The sequence below is a fragment of the Falco rusticolus genome, chromosome 1, assembly GCF_015220075.1.
Source record: "Falco rusticolus isolate bFalRus1 chromosome 1, bFalRus1.pri, whole genome shotgun sequence".
In the NCBI taxonomy this organism is placed as follows: Eukaryota; Metazoa; Chordata; class Aves; order Falconiformes; family Falconidae; genus Falco; species Falco rusticolus.
Window position 1 is genome coordinate 68,857,442 of NC_051187.1, and position 19,169 is coordinate 68,876,610.

At 41.1% G+C, this 19,169-nt stretch overlaps 1 protein-coding gene across 1 annotated transcript in view; it reads left to right on the forward strand.

Moving 5' to 3' along the window:
- The window catches only part of SCFD2 (sec1 family domain containing 2), a 199,777-nt gene that overhangs the window by 82,355 nt on the left and 98,253 nt on the right, over window positions 1-19,169 (forward strand). The window contains exon 6 of the mRNA XM_037393632.1: window positions 5,915-6,164. Coding sequence (XP_037249529.1) covers window positions 5,915-6,164 — 250 coding nt within the window. The remainder of the gene's footprint in view (window positions 1-5,914; window positions 6,165-19,169) is intronic.

Genomic DNA, 19,169 nt, shown 5'->3' on the forward strand with positions numbered 1-19,169 from the left:
CTGTGTCTCTCACTAACAGTTTAGTTCTCTGCTGTTTTCTTTATACACGTATTCTTGGTGGATTTCTGGATCATCTATCAAGTGAATAGACAGATGCTGCCATTAAAAAGAGACAGATGCAAGTCTCTTGGTATTGACAGGGGTAAGTCATAAACCTGTTTTGGTCCCCAACAAAAGGCAATGTGATCTTTCTCTTTTTCTTTAATGACTTACACTTTTTTTTTACTGGAATCAGCCATTTACTGCCAGCAGCTCACACCTCCACTCTCAAGCTGCTGTGAGTTCACTGGATACTTCGTCTGCTTTCCCCTAAGGCTAAAGTTTGCTCCTTCCCCCTGCAAAGCAAGGCTCTGTCAGCCCTCCCCAGCTGGAAACATAAGTTTGAGGCTAAAACTTGTCTGGCATCCAAACTCACTTCCTGCAAAAGGAAGTGTACAGATGGTGGACTTCACTTATCAAAATAATTTCATCCTTTTATTGAATAGCCTGCCTGAACAATTTGATACAATATATTTTGATGCTGACAGATTGGGGGGTTTCCTAATTGTGAGGCTGTAGTACTTTGAGTACCTTCATTTTTTGTGTTGTGTTTTGGGTTGGTTATTCTTCAATCATACCCTACAACTATGTGAAGAGGAGACAAAGAGTTTTATCAAAAGGTTTTATCAAAACCTGTTCAAGTCAAGAATTGTAATGATCAGATGGTAAAGCTTCACATGGAAAAACGTAACTTGCGTGGTAAGATCATACTTACTGATTTATTGGGTCAAATCACTAGTCACCATAGGCAACTTAATGAAAGCTAAACACATGAAATGATTGCTTTGCTGGGAGTAGGGCGTACAGACATATTCTCACCCGTATGGAAATTACATGCAATCAACCCCAAATCTCAAGTGGCCAAACAGTGTAAAACAGCAAGAAACAGAACTGCAACATTTGTTTTATGGGCAGCTGAGCACTGCAGGCAGCTAAGACTCCTCCTTAGCTTGGCAGTGCCTCTTGTTTTTGCTAAGATGACTAGTGCTGCAGAGATCTGTTGCCGTCAAAGGATCTGAGCTGGCTTTGCCTACCCATGAGGTCCTCCCTTGGTGCCTTTGTCGTTTTTAGAAGCTAAAATAGTCTGCCTTTGTCTGGATAGTGGGGAAGCTAATATGCTGCATGGCAAAGTCACGAACCACAGAATGTCAGACCCAGGTAAACCAAGGCAAATCAAATAGAGCAGTACTGGAAAGCTGCTTATTCCATAATTTGTGAATCCTCTCTTCCCACCTAAGTTATCAATAAAAGGATCTTGTATTAAATAGGGTGGTCCAGGAGCTTGGGGCACCAAATGACCCAAGGGCTTGTGAGTTTCCACTGATCCTTCTGCTGGTTTTACCTGTAGCTGGATTTCAGGGTTGTTTTTTAGTTTTGTTTTACACCGATAAAATTTCTCAATGTTGTAAAGCTGTGTGGTTCCCATTCCAAAAAGTTCTGTTAACTCATGTGACCTCTGAAGGAATTAAATATACTTTGCTTCCTAAATGGAAAGCTGCTAGAATATTTACATAATGAAGTAGTCTCTTATGACTGTCTCCTCTTTCCTCCTGGATTTTAAAAGAAAATAAATTCCACTTGCTTGAAGTTGATTTTTGCTTTAATATTTTTAATGATGTGTTGAGGACAGTGGGCTGGAAGCATAGGGATTAGAGTGCTCAGTTCTCTTCTCAATTTTGTCAGAGACACGTGTTAATTCAAGTAAACTCTGACCCTCCTCTTCTTTTCCTTACCAGTACACTCTGTTTTCTATTGTGTAAAAGATGTCTAACGATACATATGGCTTTAGATTCTTACAGATTTATTTAATACTGAAAATAATGCTTCTCACAGAAACACAAAACATTTTTTTTCTTGGGTTCGTTACACTTCCTCGTAATTCCTGTAGATCCTTTAAATCACATTTTAAATGTCACTTTTGAAGCACAATATCATGTTCAGTGTTTAAAAACTGAAAAAAAAAAAAAATGTTTTGTGTTTTCTTCACTCTGCTGCCATCTGCCAAAACTCTGGCCTTTTGCAAAAATCAGCAAATTGACATCAGTTCATTTACCCTTAGGGACAGTAAATTATTACACAGCTTAAGTTATAAAAATAAATAACTAAGGAGGGTGGAGGAAAGAGATGGAAAACAACAGAAATCTATCACAAACTGTCCCTGGATCTGAAGAATATATGATTATAGCATTAAAATGTCCAAACAATGCAACCGAGCAGAAGGTGTTAGAGCTTGGGCCTTAGCTGGCTCTGCATTAAGCAGTGTTAATGTTTTTATACAGCCTTTGGAAAGCTCTGAATTGACCTGGTTTTATTATTTTTATTGGCTCCCTTGACAATAGACAAATGGGGCTAACCTGAGGCCAACATAACCAGCAGGAAATTTGGGTCATGGGTAGTTCCATTTTTAAAACTTGTGTTTTAGGATTGTTCAATCAGGGTAATTGATTGATTGTTAGGCAGTGCAGGGAGCCCCTAAATCATTGGAGGTGGCCTGATAATGACAGTCTGCCAGTGGATTTTGTTTGAGGCAAATTTCCCAGCTCCCTGCAGAGCCGTGCTCTGCACTGAGGCTGTGGGTCCCTTTTTTTTTTCATGCACACTCCAGTCCAACTGGCCTGTTTGGACAAAATAGCCTCTGAAACTTGGCAGTTCCATTTGAAGTCCTCTGCAGTGCCATTTCCCAAGAGATAAGGGGAAAACATTCCAGAGAAGTTCATAGCCCAGAAAGACCCTACGTGCGTTCTGAAGTTAACGGTTTATTATAGCTCTTTTTCTTTCTTTCATTTTTACTTTGAAGATAAGAGGTGGCAATTTTTACTTTAAGTTGTTAAGCTTTAGCCTGCCCTACAGTAAATCATCCTGAAAGTTTAGACCCCCTTTTTTTTTATCATGTATATTTGAAAATTTGCCAGAAATGCTGTACACACGTACTTTCATGAGCTACTATACTCAACCCGGAGCTGTTGATCCTAGTGTTTTGTATGACCATGTGCACCCTCAATACATTTGGATAATTTGTGCTTGCAAAATAGAGCTTTTTCAAGAACTCATCTTTTTTGTTGTAGGAGCATGCTATGAGATATTTAGAGATGGGGTGCAGTAGAGAGTTTGTGTGTTGGGAGGGGGGAGTAGATGATGTGCCAATAGATGGTAGATCATGTTCAATAATACGTGGCATATGGCTTGCCTCTCCTTAAAGGTGAGTTCAGATTAATATAGATTGAAGTCTGTGATCTGTTCCAGAATAACTCCACATGCAGGTTAATCTTCAGTTCTTAGATCTTTAGGATTAGGCTTTTGTTTGTTGTGGGTGGCTTCCTCCCAGTAGCTGCATACCTCTGAATTCCTTGAAGTTTTCTCTTTTTCCATTTTGGGGTCTGGATGATCTGATATTTATTGTACTGGCATTCAGATGAGAATTTGTTTGTGTCAGTTTCCAAGAAGAGAGCAGGTAATACTGAACTGAGGCAGGGGTGACTTGAAATTTGGGAACCAACAGCCTTGCCTTGAGGGTGGCCCAGCTGCCAGCATATGCCAGACCGGTGCCAAACACCACAGATTTGCTTCCCAGGCAGAGCAGTGCCTGGACTTGCTGTACGTGGGATTTAACGGTCCCTGCCCAAACACACACGGGATGCCAACTCCTCCCAGATTTCTAAATGTTCCTTTTTGGATCCCACATGCTTTTGACCACTGTAGCTTTATAATTTAGTGCTTCAAGTCCACAGTTGCACTTACTTTTAGGTTTAGCATGTGGGTAGTCAGAAAATTCTTCTCTAAGGTATGTATTTGAGTAGAAACATAACATCTGACCACATTAAAGTCCCTTGAAAGATGGGTCCCTGGCAAAACGTCAGGAGCAGGGTGAGGCCCAAAGTCCACAAAAGTGTTGCTTCCTATAGCATAGAGTGGAAAAAAGTTTCTTCAGAGCTTGAGTAATATGTGCTTTCTTTATGATTGAAATCTATAATGGATCGGTGTAGGTAAAATTACAGTAAATGAGATGCTTGTTAGTGTTTCTGAGATTGTCAAAGAACAGCTAAACCAAAATACAACCAGGATTTACTGAAGTGTTGTATGGAGTACTCCAGGAGGTAAAACTTTCAGTTTCTGTGTTCCCGAAGTTAGACTCTGAAATCCCTGCTCAGGTTTTGGAAAAAAGCTACTCAGTTGGCAGAAGATCTCAGAACTAAATTAATGCAGTTAAAAGCAGTGATAAACATAATTGTATGGTTTTTTTGTTGTATAAACTCATGTCTTTTTCTTGTTTGCTTGTTTTTTATTTTATTTACTTATTGTGAATCTATTTAAAGGGTATATTATTGACTGTGGTGCCCATTTACCATAACTAGTCTGCTTGAAGTTACTGTAGTAACAGCCAAGAATAAATGTTTGCAGACTTGGCATTTTGGATTATAAGAGATTCAATGTGTGGCTGTACACTATGAATCAATGCACAGGTTTTCATAGGGAGCTGTTTCGTGATGTCAGGGCAATGGGCAGTGTACTGGTGTTGCAGGACACCTCTTGGATGGACCCAAGCAAACACTTCCACCAAGAAAGGAAGGCTGTTCTTCTCCTAGACCTCCCTCCCTGTGCAGGAGAGCGTGCTCCTCCTGCTTGCCTTGCACTGGCCCCGCTTCTCACCTGATCCCACTGCTGAGCTGCAAACTAACCCACTGCAGAAAATTAGTGTGTGGAGATTTCATATGCCGTTGGGTGTGCACAGCGAGGGTGGCAGTTTGCTGTCCTGATTAGTCACTCTGCTGTCCTAAGTGGCACAGATCCACATGGCCGATCTAAACCCCAACCCTGATGTTACATGATGTGGATTGTCAGTGTGGTACTTCAGGGTTTTCATGTCTGAAGTCTCCTTCTTACAACCACAGTAAAGCTGTGTAGACACCTCTCCCACAGAGATGAGAAAAAGCAAGTGCAGTTTCAACTGCTGAGGACCTAGGACAACCCAGCATACTCTCTGTTTTCCCCTTCCTTTTCTCTGCAAGCCTTCCTCTCCACATGCACACATTATGATCATCTTTCAGCCTCATGGTCATGTCCTTCCCAATTCCACATCCAGCATGGAGGTGCTGTGGGAATGAGGCTGACCTGCCTAGCAGAGACCCCCGCGTACACAGCTTGAGAAGCTGGTGAGTGTGCTGTGAAGCAGGCAGAGGAGGGTCAGGGCACATGCCAGGCTGGTGATGGCTGCCCTGTCCTTGCTGCTGGTCATAGAGGTCTTCTAGGAAGCCACGCTGGTCACTTAAACCACTTGTGAAGCACGTGGCTCCCTCTGAGTCTAATTTTCTGGGTTTCTGACCTGAAAGCATAGGCTTGGGTTTGCAGCTGTGCTGAGAGCTTGCAATAGCAACTAAAGTCAATGGGAGCTGGTCTTTGAACTCCCTGCTCAAGTACAAAACCAGGCCTAAGGTGGAGGCCCAGAATTTAAAGGAAGCATTTGACCTTGTGCTTTGTACCATTTCCACCCATACCGCAGGGACTGATGCTCCCATCCTCTCATCATACTAGTACATGGAGAAGATCTAATCATCAGGCTTTTCAAGTGCTAAGATGCTGCTATCATGAATCCCTGGGAAAAAAACTTGTAGACAATTAATAAATTTGCTGTCTGAACAGCAAATAAGTCACAGGACCACGTGCTGACAAATGAGAATGCAAATATTGAGCAATGTTTCATTAAGTGAACACTGTGAGAAATAGGAAAAATAATGTTATGAGAAATAATAACTTGCGGATACCAGCAGGAATATGTCTGATGCTAACTGGTAAACACGGATGCCAGCAGGAATATGTCTGATGCTAACTGGTAAACACCACAGGAGCAATCTAATGCGATCTTCCTTCTGTTTTTCAGACTATTGGTGAGTCAGAAATGCCCAGTGTTTTGAAGCAGTTACTGCCAATGATCAAGTCTTACAGTGAGAGGACAAAAGATGATTATACCTGCGAGGACTTCCTTGTCTTGCTGCTATACATGTATTCTGTGGTTGGAGAAATCAAAAGTGGAAAAGAGCTGGATGCAGCTGAAGAAGAGGTGAAAAAGGTGCTGGTCAAGGCCATTTGTGATGAGCCAGAGCCATCCCTTTTGTTGCAGAAAATAATGGGTAAGATTCTGTTTGTGTGGTGAGAAATTGGGTGGCTGGGAATGCGGCAACTGGGAGAAACATGTAAAAGTGGCTTGACTTGTCTGCGGTGTTGAGGATACGTGAGTAAGCACAAGGATTTCCTGTAGATTTGTTCCATCTCCCTTGTTCATATATGCCAAATGCTGACAGGCTGTCCTTGAAGAATGCTGAGTCTAATGAAAGCTCTACAAGTTGTTCTTCTTGTTAAAGGTTGGCTAAGTTTGTGTGTTTTCATAAGGTAATCTTTTCCACAATTTCTTTCATTGATCAGTGTAAAGTTGACCCTGCAAAGTCAAAATTAATTCTGGAAACATGTTCAGTGAACCACAGTTGCTTTGTGAATACGAGAAGCTGGCCTGTCTGGCATAAAAGGAGAAATGTGTCTAAAACCAACATTGAGCTTTTTGCTGAAACATGAACATTAGCCTTTAAAAATAGCATGCTAAGCCTTTTTTATAGATGAGCACTCATGGAGTAGGAAAACCCTAACCTCTTGGTGCTGCTGTCACATTTTAGAAAAAATTAATTGTTAAAAACATTTGTTACAATGAATGAACTGTGGCTCAAGGGTGACATACCTGAATGGCAGAAGGGATCTCACTTCCTGCTGTCAGTTTTCTCAGTATTTACTAGTAGTGAGCAGGTTGTTATCCAGGTCATCTTTGAGGTAGAGAGCATATGAACATAAATCAAGATGTTGTGAGGACCTTACAGTTGAAAGCCTTTGCCAAAAATGGGCCTAAGTGGGGAGTCTCAAGGGAAGTCAAATAATGCTGCTGTTGGTTATTCTGGAACTATTACCTCTGGACTCTTCTACTTCAAAATACAGGTGTGATCTGACTGGTCTGCTGTTGTTTTGAGTGTAAAATACTGTAGTGGTTAAAAGACTGCTACTGTTTAGGGATGGGCATGTTCAGTCATATTTGCACTGTGCTGTTATTTTAATACTCCTGGCCATGGTGCCCATGGTGTTCCAGGCTTGCAGGCCTTTGCTCTTCTATTTTTCAATATATATTGCACGTCTTGTCCACTGTATGGTGCTTCCCTCGCAACCTCAGTGATGCCTTCTACTGGATGCGAGGCAGCCATTTCTAAACCGCCATTTTCATATTTTGCCTTTTCTCCTATGATTGACAGTGTTTTGAATCACAGTTTTATCAGTTTCTCTTCGTTGTGCCTAATGTAAGTATGGTAAGATTTGAAGTCTCTAAAACTTCAGCTGACTACCAAAGAGAAGCTGCATTCCTGTGTACATAGATGCTTCTCTTGTTGCTCTGTGCTCTCAGTTTATGTAGTTGCAAGCACGGATTGAGATCAAAATAGACATTGTGCTTGTCTTATGTTCCATAACCTGTCAGTAATTCCATAGTTTTTATGAAATACTTTTATGCTTTATTTCCAGCATGCATGTTTCCTGAGTAAAAGTGAATATCTGGGTGTTGGCTCTCAACTTCTGGGCAGATGAACAGGTGAATGAGTATTTCAGTACAAAGATTCTTTAGTTTATGAAATTAAATTACTTTCGTCTTTTTACATAGTAGATGGACTATTAGAATCATGGTGGGTGTATGAAGTACAGCATTCATCTCCTTAGGCATAAGTATTCACTCTGTTATGTGCGGTATCTGACTATGAAAAAGAGAAGGCCTTGACACTGTGCAAGCACTGTTCAGCAACAGCCAAAGCATTCATGTGTTATCTACGTGGGTTTAGCCACAAATCCAAAACACAGCACGATACAAGCTGCTGTAAAGAAAGTTAACTGCATCCCGGCCAGACCCAGTACAAGCAGTTTTACAGCAAGCACATCATTATTACGTGATGAAGTTACTTGTATAACACAAAGCCGGAGTCCTTGCATCCTTCTATTTCTGTATCTGTGTTTAGCACAACCATGTTTGTGCTTTCTGCACAAGTGTGTGATAGCATCTCCCCTTGATTGCATACCTGGTTTATCAGCATTCTTCATTTTTACATCTTATTTAGAATGACAGTTCTTTTGACTTACTCATAAAAGTGGGGGAAAAAAAGTATTAAAACTTGTTGTCATGACCAGAAATAAGGATTGTCTTGGGAGGAAAGTATAAAGTGGAATTTCTAGGAATGCCCCTTAGGTAGTTTTCAGGCATTTATTCATCCACCAGATTGCTTTCTCAGCATTAGTGGAATCTGCTGAATTCGTAGTTTTCTGTATTTGCAGTACACTTGAATTGGGAACACTGGGAAAACATAAGCAGCCTTAGACCTACTCTTCCTTGACCTGTGTTTTGCTAGGCCTGTGTTCTACATCCCACTTCCCTCTGAACCTCAGGTACCTTGCTTGCTGCTTGAGAGGCAAAGCAAGTCAGAACCATAGGAGCACCCACAAGCTTTCCTTCAAAGGGACAGCAGGAGGATGTTCTTTGTAGCAGGGCTGACAGCTGTGGAATAGATGCCAGTGCCAGTTTCCCCTTTTGGTACAATAGTGGGTATAATGCTGAGACATGTGCTTCCAGCAGAACATGGTACGAGCTATACAGACATATATAGCAGGTACAGGTCGGGCTATTTTCACAAGGTCAGCTCAGCTCTGCAACATAGCAACAGCCATGGGCCTGGACAGATCATAGTTCAGACCTACAGCGTTCTGCCCTCATTTTACGATGTCAGAAACAAGAGAAAACTTTTTTTTGCTCTTAAATGGCCACAAAAGTTAATTAGGGTAAAATAAATCTCAGTAATTCTTGAAATCTCTCATTCATGACCAGAACAAAGCAAAATGTTCTTGGTCTTTCATTTTCAGCTTTCCATCAAGGTAAGTGATAGGAAGGATGTCAAATTGGCTGTGTCAGTAAGAAAACTAAACCAGTTACTGGGTTCAAGACACTGCCTGCTGTCTCACTCCTCACCTACAGGTTCCCATGTGGGGCTAGAGTTCCTGAATATTCAATATCCATTCTGCAGTAAATCTGCTCTTAATAAGTAGCTTAACCTGCAGAGCTGCAGGTTGAAGTTTCAAACCCTGGCGATGCATGGTCAGACAGCTTTGGTTATAGTAGCAGACAGCAAAATTCACTGTTGCCTTTAAAAAGGCATACAGAAGTAGTAATACATAGGCTGTGAAGCCAAGCACTTAAAAGTTGAGAAATGCCAGTAACTAAGTTTCCCATGGAATCATTTGACTTCTATGTGGCACAGTCTTCAATTTCATGATTATGTAGTGTATTTCCTATGAGCACAAGTCTTACGAAGAGAGGCTCGAAGAACTGGGGTTGTTCAGTCTGGAGAGGAGGAGACTCAGGGGGGATCGTATTGCTCTCTGCAACTACCTGAAAGGAGGCTGTAGGCAGGTGGGGGTAGGTCTCTTCTCCCAGATAATGACAGGATAAGAGGAAACGACCTCAGATTGTGCCAGAGGAGGTTTAGATTGGATATTAGGAAAAAAATTTTCACAGGAAGGATGCTGAAGCATTGGAACAGGCTGCCCAAGGAGGTGAGGAATCACCATCCCTGGAAGTGTTTAAAAAACACGTAGATGTGGTACGTAGGGACATGGTTTAGTGATGGACTTGGCAGTCCTGGGTAAACAGTTGGACCTCATGATCTTTAAATGATTCTATGATTCAGTGTATGGACTGAACACCACAGAGAACTAGAACAATACAGCTTCGGTTATTCTTACACATGACAAATAAGTACCAATAAAGTAAATGAGACTCTATACGATATTCAGCAATTAACTTTCTCTGGGTCTCAGTTTGCAGCTGATGAGGTGGACTGGTGTGCCCAGCTTTGCGTTACTCATTTTGGAACTTGAAAAAGAAAAGCATTAGATTAGATTTTCAGGTCCTATTCTTTGAACAGAGAGGACATTGTGCTCCGCTTCCTGGTACACTTGGTGCCTGATGTTTTGGTTTTAGTTTGGACCCAGCACTGTACTAAGGTTGTTTGGTTGATCTAAGTTGAAATTAAAAGCTGTATTTCAGCTGTGGCTCTGAACTGCTACCAAAGCCTTTTGCTTTTCTCATCTCTGCAAAGCATGCAAAGTGTGCAGTCTTGACAGATACACATTTTTTGTTGGGTTTTTGTGTGTGTTCCCATGGAGTCACAAAAGGCAAAACCCTTGTAAAATTTTAGAACTTGGCGTTTGAGGTCATCAGTTGAAGTAATAGCTGGGTTTGTATAAGGTATCTTTTATTCCTATTATACTTGTTAAATGTAAACTTACTTATGCCTGAGCCTGTGCCTATAGGAAATCTCCGGTGATGTGGCTATTTCACTGTACTAGTGCAAACCTCCCCCAAAAGATTCAGCTCATCAGTGCACAAGGGGATATTTATGCTTTATTTGGGTTTTGGTGTTACCTAGTGAAAATGGATCAGCATTTGCAGTAGTGGAAAAGAAAGTGATAATTGGAGATGTTGGTCTATCCATCCAGTTGGCCACACGAGGTTTCCCTGATGTAGCCTAGATAATTACAGCCCTCTGCAGAACATGTTAAGATGCAGCACTTGCGTAAGCTTATATTGTGAAAGAAGCGTAAGCACTCACAATTTCCTGGCTCTTGAATGTTAGGCTTCTCAATCTTATTGTTGCCTGAACATATGTTTTCCAAAATATTTGTACAATAACATTCTGTATTTATATAACACCTTGTTTCATTAAAGCACTAAAAATATCCTGGAACTGTTAATTAAAATGAAAATGCAACACGTTAATCACCCAATGAGATTTAAGAAATAGGATACAATTTTTTGCATGCATAATGGTATAGAAGTATATTAGTGGTGTTGTGTTTGATGGAACTGTTAAATAATACGTGTTGTGGTAGACTATCTTAGTGTCTTGGGTAATAAAACTGAATGTAACAGTTCCGAGATTTCTCCTGGGTGTAATTTACTGCAAACATATGTTCTTCATCACTGTTTCCAGCAGAATGTTACAAATTGGAGGGGAAACAGAATAGACCAAAACATAATGGAAAATGATGCTTTTCAATGGAATGCTGGGTTTAGGGGCATTTGTATGTGGGGGTCTTTTTGGCAGCAGCTGGAAAAAAAAAAAAGCTGCAAAATACTGTATTTATTTTGTCATCTTATCTAGTTCATCTAGTTTTGTAAATGTCTACGTAGAGCTGTGTACAACTGCAAACGTATGCAAAAGTAATGCTAATAGAGCCGCAAAGCAATTAAACCCCTATTTTTTCAGCTGCACCATTCTTTTTCATCTGTAAGTCTCTGTGGGAGCTTTGTAGAGCAGATCTGCTGTTCGTGGTGTGCTCAGGAGGCCAGCAGGCCAGCCCCAGCAGCCAGCTACGCTGCCCACCTGGTAACCTGGTAGGGCTGTAGGTATGAGTTGCACCATCTCAAGCATAGGTGAGGTAGAAACTGCTGTTTATCAGCGTCCAAAAAATGGAAGTTTTAATCATGGAATGGATTTCTGGACCTCCTTGCTTTTTCTACATTCTGTGTGTTGAAGTGTAGGCATTGCTGTATTGGGTTTGACATACGGTGTCTTGGCTGCTGCTGCTTCTGATTGTCCTCAGTACACAATTGTTGGGGGAGATGTTAATGAAATTACACACTAATGACGATATCATTACCTTACTGCTAGCATGACCTAAGTATCATGAATACTAAAATCAATCCCAGTTTTGCAGTAAGCATTTACATTCCTAGACAGGGACAGCCAGTTCCCTCAGAGGACAGGCACACTCTCACTTTTATTTGGCTGTGGTCTTGGCTTCACTGCTGGTTTGGGACGATTTCCAGAGCCGTAGGCAGGTATGAAATTAGGTCCTTGGCTGAGGTTATAATGTAGCCCCCTTAGACTGGATTGCATGTACCACCTGCCTTGTGTAGGAAAGGGCTTCCCCGGCTTCACCGCGGATGTGTAGCTCAGGTGTCTGTTAACAATTTCTTTCCCCCCACCCCATTCATGCAGTTCAGGAAAACATTGTGAAACTACCATTGTTTAAAACGGGAATATCCAATAGTAAATTCCGAGGATTTTAGATTTTCCATGCTTTTATTAAAAGTATTGTCTACAAAGTTTATAAAGTTGCCTCTAATTCAGTGAAAGGCTAGTCCTATCCCTTCCTTGTATAATAGCTCATTTCCAAGTAATCAGTGAGTTTCACAACAGAGTTGATGGGAAAAAAAGTCAGGACTTGAAGGAAACATTTGCATTTTCTAAATTTTATTTTGCTGTTTATTGAGAGTTTAATCCTTACTACAAAGAGTTTTTTCACATGTTAAAATTGAAACAGATTATTAATGACAACATGTAGGCAGATTAGAGATGGGTTAATCTGGTGTTTCTATGCTGAGAACTGTAACTGGCTATATATATCCAAAATAAATTTAAAAGCTGCAACCAAATTGGGTTTTTTGCTATCATTTAGGGAAATAATAGAAAAACCAAAATTAAATATTCTACCTTCTGAGTTTTCAAGGATTATATAATTAAATAAATTCAAAGTTCTTTATTTTGAGTATTTAAAGAAGTCTTAACAAGCTGTGCTGTCTTCAGGCCTTCTCAAGAGCTTCCATTTTGCCTGTTAGTGCTTCAGGAGCTCTGTATTTACATCATTTGCACGGGAAAGGTGAGCCATGTGTTAGCAGGGCTGGGTCCTGCTGGGCAGGTCCTGCACGGCTGGGTACAGGGCTCGGGTTTAAGAGTTGCTCCTTGATTCTAGGTGTGCTTGGGAGTCTGACTGCCAGTAGGCTTAGTAAATAGGGATCAGCTCCCCACCAAAGTGAAGGCTTATAAGTGTCGTGGTTGAACTCCAGCTGGCAACTAAGTCCCACACAGCCACTCGCTCACTCACTCTGCAGTGGGGTGGGGGAGAGAACTGGAAGGGTAAAAGTGAGAAAACTCGTGGGTTGAAATAAAGACAGTTTAATAGGTAAAGCTAAAGCCATGCATGCAAGCAAAGCAAAACAAGGAATCTATTCGTCACCTCCCATCAGCAGGCAGGTGTCTCCAGGAAGGCAGGGCTCCATCACACTGATGGTTACTTGGAAAGACAAACGCCATCACCCCAAATGTTTCCCCCCCAACTTCTTCCCCAGCTTTACATGCTGAGCATGATGCCATATGGTTTGGAATATCCCTTTGGTCAGCTGGGGTCAGCTGTCCTGGCTGTGCCCCCTCCCAGCTCCTTGTGTCCCCCCCAGAGGGTGAGAGGCAGAGAGGCCTCAGCTCTGTGTCAGCACCGCTCTGCAGCAGCGAAAACATCCCTGTGTTATTGGCACTGTTAACAGCACAAATCCAAAATGTAGCCCTTTACCAGCTACTATGAAGGAAAGTTACTCTACCCCAGTCAAAACCAGCGCAGTAACCGAACGTTTTTAACATTCACAGAGCATGTTACAGAGGACGGGGGGGTACCTCAACACATCAAATAGCTAAACATTTTGAATGTCCAGACAGGCTTCTCTCTGAAATACTGATTAGCTGCTTCTAGTCTCTGATGCTAGAGGGTTGTTTTCTTGCCTAACATTTGTGGGACAGCTCTGCGCTCCAGTTTGAATTGGGAAGACATCTTTCCACAAGGTTAGGCTGCTGTATGTGCGTGATTATAGGCTGTGTTGTGTGGGGAATCTGCTCTGTCCTGTAGCCTGCAAGTCATAGCTTGCTGCTCTGTAATGAACGCAGACACCAGAAATGCCACTGGGTATGCTGTGTGTGGAGCTAACTCTGCTGCGATACACAGAGGAGCTGTAAATGTTGGCGTGGCATGGCTGTGCAAACTTCAGGGCTGCTGCCATCGTCACAGATGCATTACAAGGAAGAAAAACTTTCTTATAAGATGGCTCCTCCAATCAAATGATAAAAAGAAAGTCTTCTCAGATTATGGCAATGTTTCTTTCTCCCATGCTCCCTGTGTCTTCCCCAGTGATGAGGAGATGGTCCTTGCCCCAGAGAGCCCTCCCAGGCTGGATTGCAGATAAGGCGCAGTTGGAATGAGTTTTCCCTTTTGCATTGGACGACAAAATGTAGTCTCTGTTGACAGAGCTAAATAGCTTCATCCTGCCACGGCAGACATTATTACTGCAGCCAGAGGAAACCCAGACCATTTTCTCCCCAGTTCTGAAATGAGATTTGGATGTTCAGGAGCCTTTTTTTCCTGTTGCCCCAGCTGATTTTATAGACACCTAAAATATCCCTCTCTCTGACTGGCAGAGGGTGTGTGTAAGATGACCACCTGGTATCTGCATCATTTTCTTGATGCATTTTGGACACAATCCAGTGGAAAGTATTTGTGATCCAGCAGTCCCAGAGGATGGTGGATCTGACGTTCACCCTGTCAGGAGCACTAGGGAGACATGAGCAAAGCTGCTGTCTGGCTGTGCAAGAGGGACTGCATACGGAGCTCCTGCAGCTTAATTAACCCTGAGATGCTGCCACTGCGGCAACTTTGCTTCATGGTAGCAGAGCTATTTGGGAAAAAAGATCACAATTCTCATCTGGTTTACAGAAAGATTCACGGGAATTGTTATGATCTTTCTGCAAAAACAGGGAGAAATTTGGTATGCACCAAAGCATTGAGCTGCTCTGCTTTAGCCAGTGACTCTGCAAGCACAGAGTACATGTCCTAATCTTTGTCAGCTCTCCTTAGGACTCTTGATCTCTCCAAGACCTCAGTACCTTTTTGCTGTGACCTTTCTAAAGGCTTTTTCCCATTTCTTTTCAAAATCTGTGGATGGCAAGTGGGAAACAAGCAAACCAAGTCAGCGGTCACTGACTTCAGTCTTTTTGCTGCCTGGGTGGATTCCTGTGCTAATTCTGAGCTGGGGAGCATGGAGGATTTTCTAGTGAATTGTTTGGGAGAGAAATTGCAGTAGTGTTCTGGATTAACTTGTATCTAAATTTGCATATGCATATTTTTGTGGGTCTGGCATAACTTAAAAATCAGTGTTAAAAAGCTATGGTCCTAAAGGTGAGAAGATCAGGCTGCTTTGTGCACATGCAGGGATATTGAGTTTCTTGATGTACATTAAACTGTACGGTAAAAGACAATCCCAGTGGAAGCCCAGTGGTGTTGGGGATTTTTTAACTTTTTAAAAAACTTTCATATGTTGTGTGTTTATTTTGTCTTCAGCACCTGGTCTCAGTTGGCTCCAAACTGGATAGTAATTTTCATTGAACTGTTTATAACATGAAGTCTTTTTTTTTTTTTTTTCCTTTTTTTTAATTTTTTAACATGAGACATATGCCTGCAGCTCTGCAGGCTGCTGTCTCACTGCCAACTTAGCAGGACAGCCAACTGCAACAGGAAGCTGATATGGCAATTTTCATTAATGATTTGTATTCTTTTTCAACGTACAAATTCAATAGCATTTAGAAGATGCTTCTAACGTCAAGTATCTCTTTAAGCATAAAATGAAAAAGGAAGCTGCTTTAGATTTAGGCAGCTTTTAAAAAGGTACTCTTATTTGTGTGTGGCATGGCTAAATCCTTTTTTTCTTCTTTCCATATGAGTCACTTCCTTGCAAAACCTTCAAGTTTTGGCATATTCTAAAATAATGAGTAAATTCTTGCTGTTTTGCAGAGCACACCCAGCCTGGCAAACCCAATATGGTAAAGTATTAAGTAACTGTAAAATTAAAGAAAAAAAAAAGTTCAAAGAAAAAGAAAGAAAAAAAATACTTGTTAGTAGCCACCATCCATATGACAGAAAACTAATGAGATTTTTGGAGTTTTGCTTTTCTTTTGCATACGGACACAAATGTTAAGGTGTTTGCTGTAGATTGCAAAATTTTGCTTGGTTACGTTTGAATGCCTTCCTGTAAGTGTTTCTAAGTATTGTATTGTAATTCTTGTCAACTTGGTATCTGCTTTAAATACCACGCTGTGCACTGGATCTGATGGCACAGGGACAGACAGCATTGCCTCTGCCAAGGCAAGGAGGAATAACTTACAAGCTTTAGTTATTTCTAGTTGTTTTCTTCAGCTCAGTGGTGGTGGTAGTTGTCTTGTGCGTACCGTGAAATGTTATCAGGAGTGGATTCCATCCTTTGAATTTTGGGCAATCAACCTATGTCAGGCTAGCAATATCCATGTATTTTGATGATGATGCAATATGTTGAAATCCAGTATTTCAAGAAGCAGTCAAGCCCAGATGGAAAATGGAGTCGTAATGCTCCACATTATCGCAATGTTAAACCAAAGAAATCTCTTGAATAATTGATCAAAACCCATCTTTATCTTGCAAAACCTTTGCTGTGTTGATCATCTTAACATCTCAACAGCAGAACCGGGAATATAAAAATCACATTGAAAAGAATTTATAGCATTTAATAAATAGCTCAGGGATTTATGGCTTAAACATATATCATTTGCCATGCAATTCACTATTCGGAATGCTCTAATTTTCTCCTCTTCATCCCAAACTTTGGAGACTCGTGGGTTTTGGCTTTGGAGGTCTTCTGTTCAGTTGTTCATTTTAGTCAAGATAATTTGCTTTCACATATATTTTAAGAGTCAGATTCTGTATAAATTGGTGTGAAAACATACAGTGCTCCTCCTGCTTGCAGCAGTCCTGAGATCAAGTCTAAAGGATGGATCTGTTGTAATGTTTTCTGTGGATCAATTCAGATGTAAGGGGATAGGCAGGATTTTCATTGATCTGTCAACCTTTCTAATACAACCTTTGTTTAAATATAACAGTTTTAATACATTCTTAGAACTGTTGTTAGTGCTACTAACATGGTCTTTTCAGTAAAGTCTAAATATCATCACATACTACAGAAGTTCAAAAGCTCTACCTTATTTAAATGAGTACTTTCTCACAAATCTCTTCACGTGTGCTCAAGCCCTTATTGTAAACCCAAGAGGCAGATCTCTCACGGTCTTGAATTTTAAGTCAAACATGGAGAAGGTGCTCTCATAGCCCCTTTCTCCCTATTTGTTCTTGTTTAGTTTTAAATTTTATAGTTGAATAAATGTCATCTCTGGTGGTTAAAGTTCAGGTCAAGTTACATTTTGCTCTGACCCTCCTGCTCTCTTTTGCAGACACTGGGACTGTAGTCTGTCAAGACAGGAAAGTTCACAGATCATTGCCTAAGGATTTTTTGTTTCTCCCTTCCTTTCTTGGATATTCTTTTGTCAGGCAAGGAAAGTAGTGTTTGTAAAACTGGATTGAGGGAGATCTGTTAATTGAGAGTTTTGTGTAAATACCAGAGTGATGTTTGTGCCCTACACAATTTTAAAAACCCTTATGCATTGCTGAGGCTAGTTTAGAACCAGATGTCTAATTCTCTTTTAATTTCCCACTTTTTCATTAAAATAAACATTATTGTTGAAATAGTTGCCTGATGAGAGATGGCAACAGCCAGTCATAGCCAATTGGACACATTTATTTAATGAAAACCAATACAAATATGTATTTGACTTGCATGGATTTGTGTTAATGTGGGGAATGTGTGGATATAATGTGTGAATGTTTTATTCAAAGCTGGTTTGTTCAAATCTCCTTCTGTTTTTGTTTCTGCTTTTGTTTCTGGTACTGTGTGTATGTATTTGTTTTACAATACCACGTGCATTGATGAAGCCCTCAAGAGTTAAAAAAACAGAGGGAGAGATAGGTAGAATTTGAGTTACAAAACAGTCTTTGGGGAATGCTTATAGCCACGGAGAAGTTCTGCTGCCTATTCACCAAGCAGCGCTACCTAGATGACAACTTCTTACCCAGGCTGTTAATGAATATCAGTGTGTCTGTACCCAGGAGGCTCCCCAGAGGTATGCCACAATCTCAGTGGAAATTCTACCTTTCTTCTTGAAAAATGTTGAGCAATTGGAGAATATATAGACATGGCAGAGGCACCCTTGTCTTAGCTTAAAGAAGGTTTATTGGGACGGAGGCTGCAAAAGAGAAAAACCTCATAAAATAAAAATTTTCAAAGAACCTTGCCTCCAGTGGCCTTGCCTGTCAGCAGATGAGAATTGAAAGTCAGGGGAAGAGAATCTAATTCTTCAGTTTCTTCATCACCTTTTCCTCTTCTGTCCCTTTCTGCCATCTTCTGCATACTCTGCTCACATTCCTGCAAATCCTGTGCACCAAGGAAGAAATGGCAGAAGAAATAGTAGGGGCTAATCGATGGGATCCATACCTTAATGTTGTTCATGCTAAGGAACTGTAGTTCTGGCATTTTTAGTTAGCTTTTGAGTGCTTGACTTCACAAACTCACTGTTGCTCCTTTAATGCTTTCAACATAATTTCTGAGGTAAGCGAACAAAACATTTAAAAGCTGAAACAACATTTTGACTGTAGAGAATGATACTTACTTTACTGGCAAGTTCAAATAATTTGGCCGCACATCATAGCTGTCCGGTGCTTGCCCTAGTGAAGTGATCAGTGCAGTAGCAGGTTGTCTCCCAAGTGGACCAAATGTTTGCAAGTGGGTAAACATACCACCTAGGCTTTGCAGGTATTCGACAGCAACAGAGTACTTAGATTTATGAATAATTGATCCAATTTGAGATTTTCTGCCTATATTCCTTTAGCTTCTTCTGTGTGTTCATGCCACAGCTCTTTCTTTCCCTCACCATCCATCTTGTATTCCTCCCTGTCCATCTGTTTTTACATCTGTCCCCAGTTCTTCCCTCTGCCTCTCCCATCACCCACATGGATCCAGTCCACCCTTAGCTCCTTGCTATTCTTCCATTTTTTGTCCACTTCCTTCTGAAGGCTGCCTTTAGTCTTCTTAGGCTCCCACCTGTAGGCTGTCTCACATCTCAGCTGCATTCATGTATGTGAGGTATCTTCCTACCCTTTGTTATTCCTAATTTCAGGTCAAGCATTTATGGTGGGAAGACTTAAGTGACCAGTTGTTGTACCCCAGGTGAAAATGTCGTGTTGTTTTCCCACTCGTAGATCTCCTGTGTTCCTCAGAACAAGCTACTGTAGCCAGAACTGGTTACCAGATTAATTTCTTAGGAGGAAAAAATAAAATTCAACAAAGGTATTACACTTATTTTTGGATAGTTCCCTAAACCCCC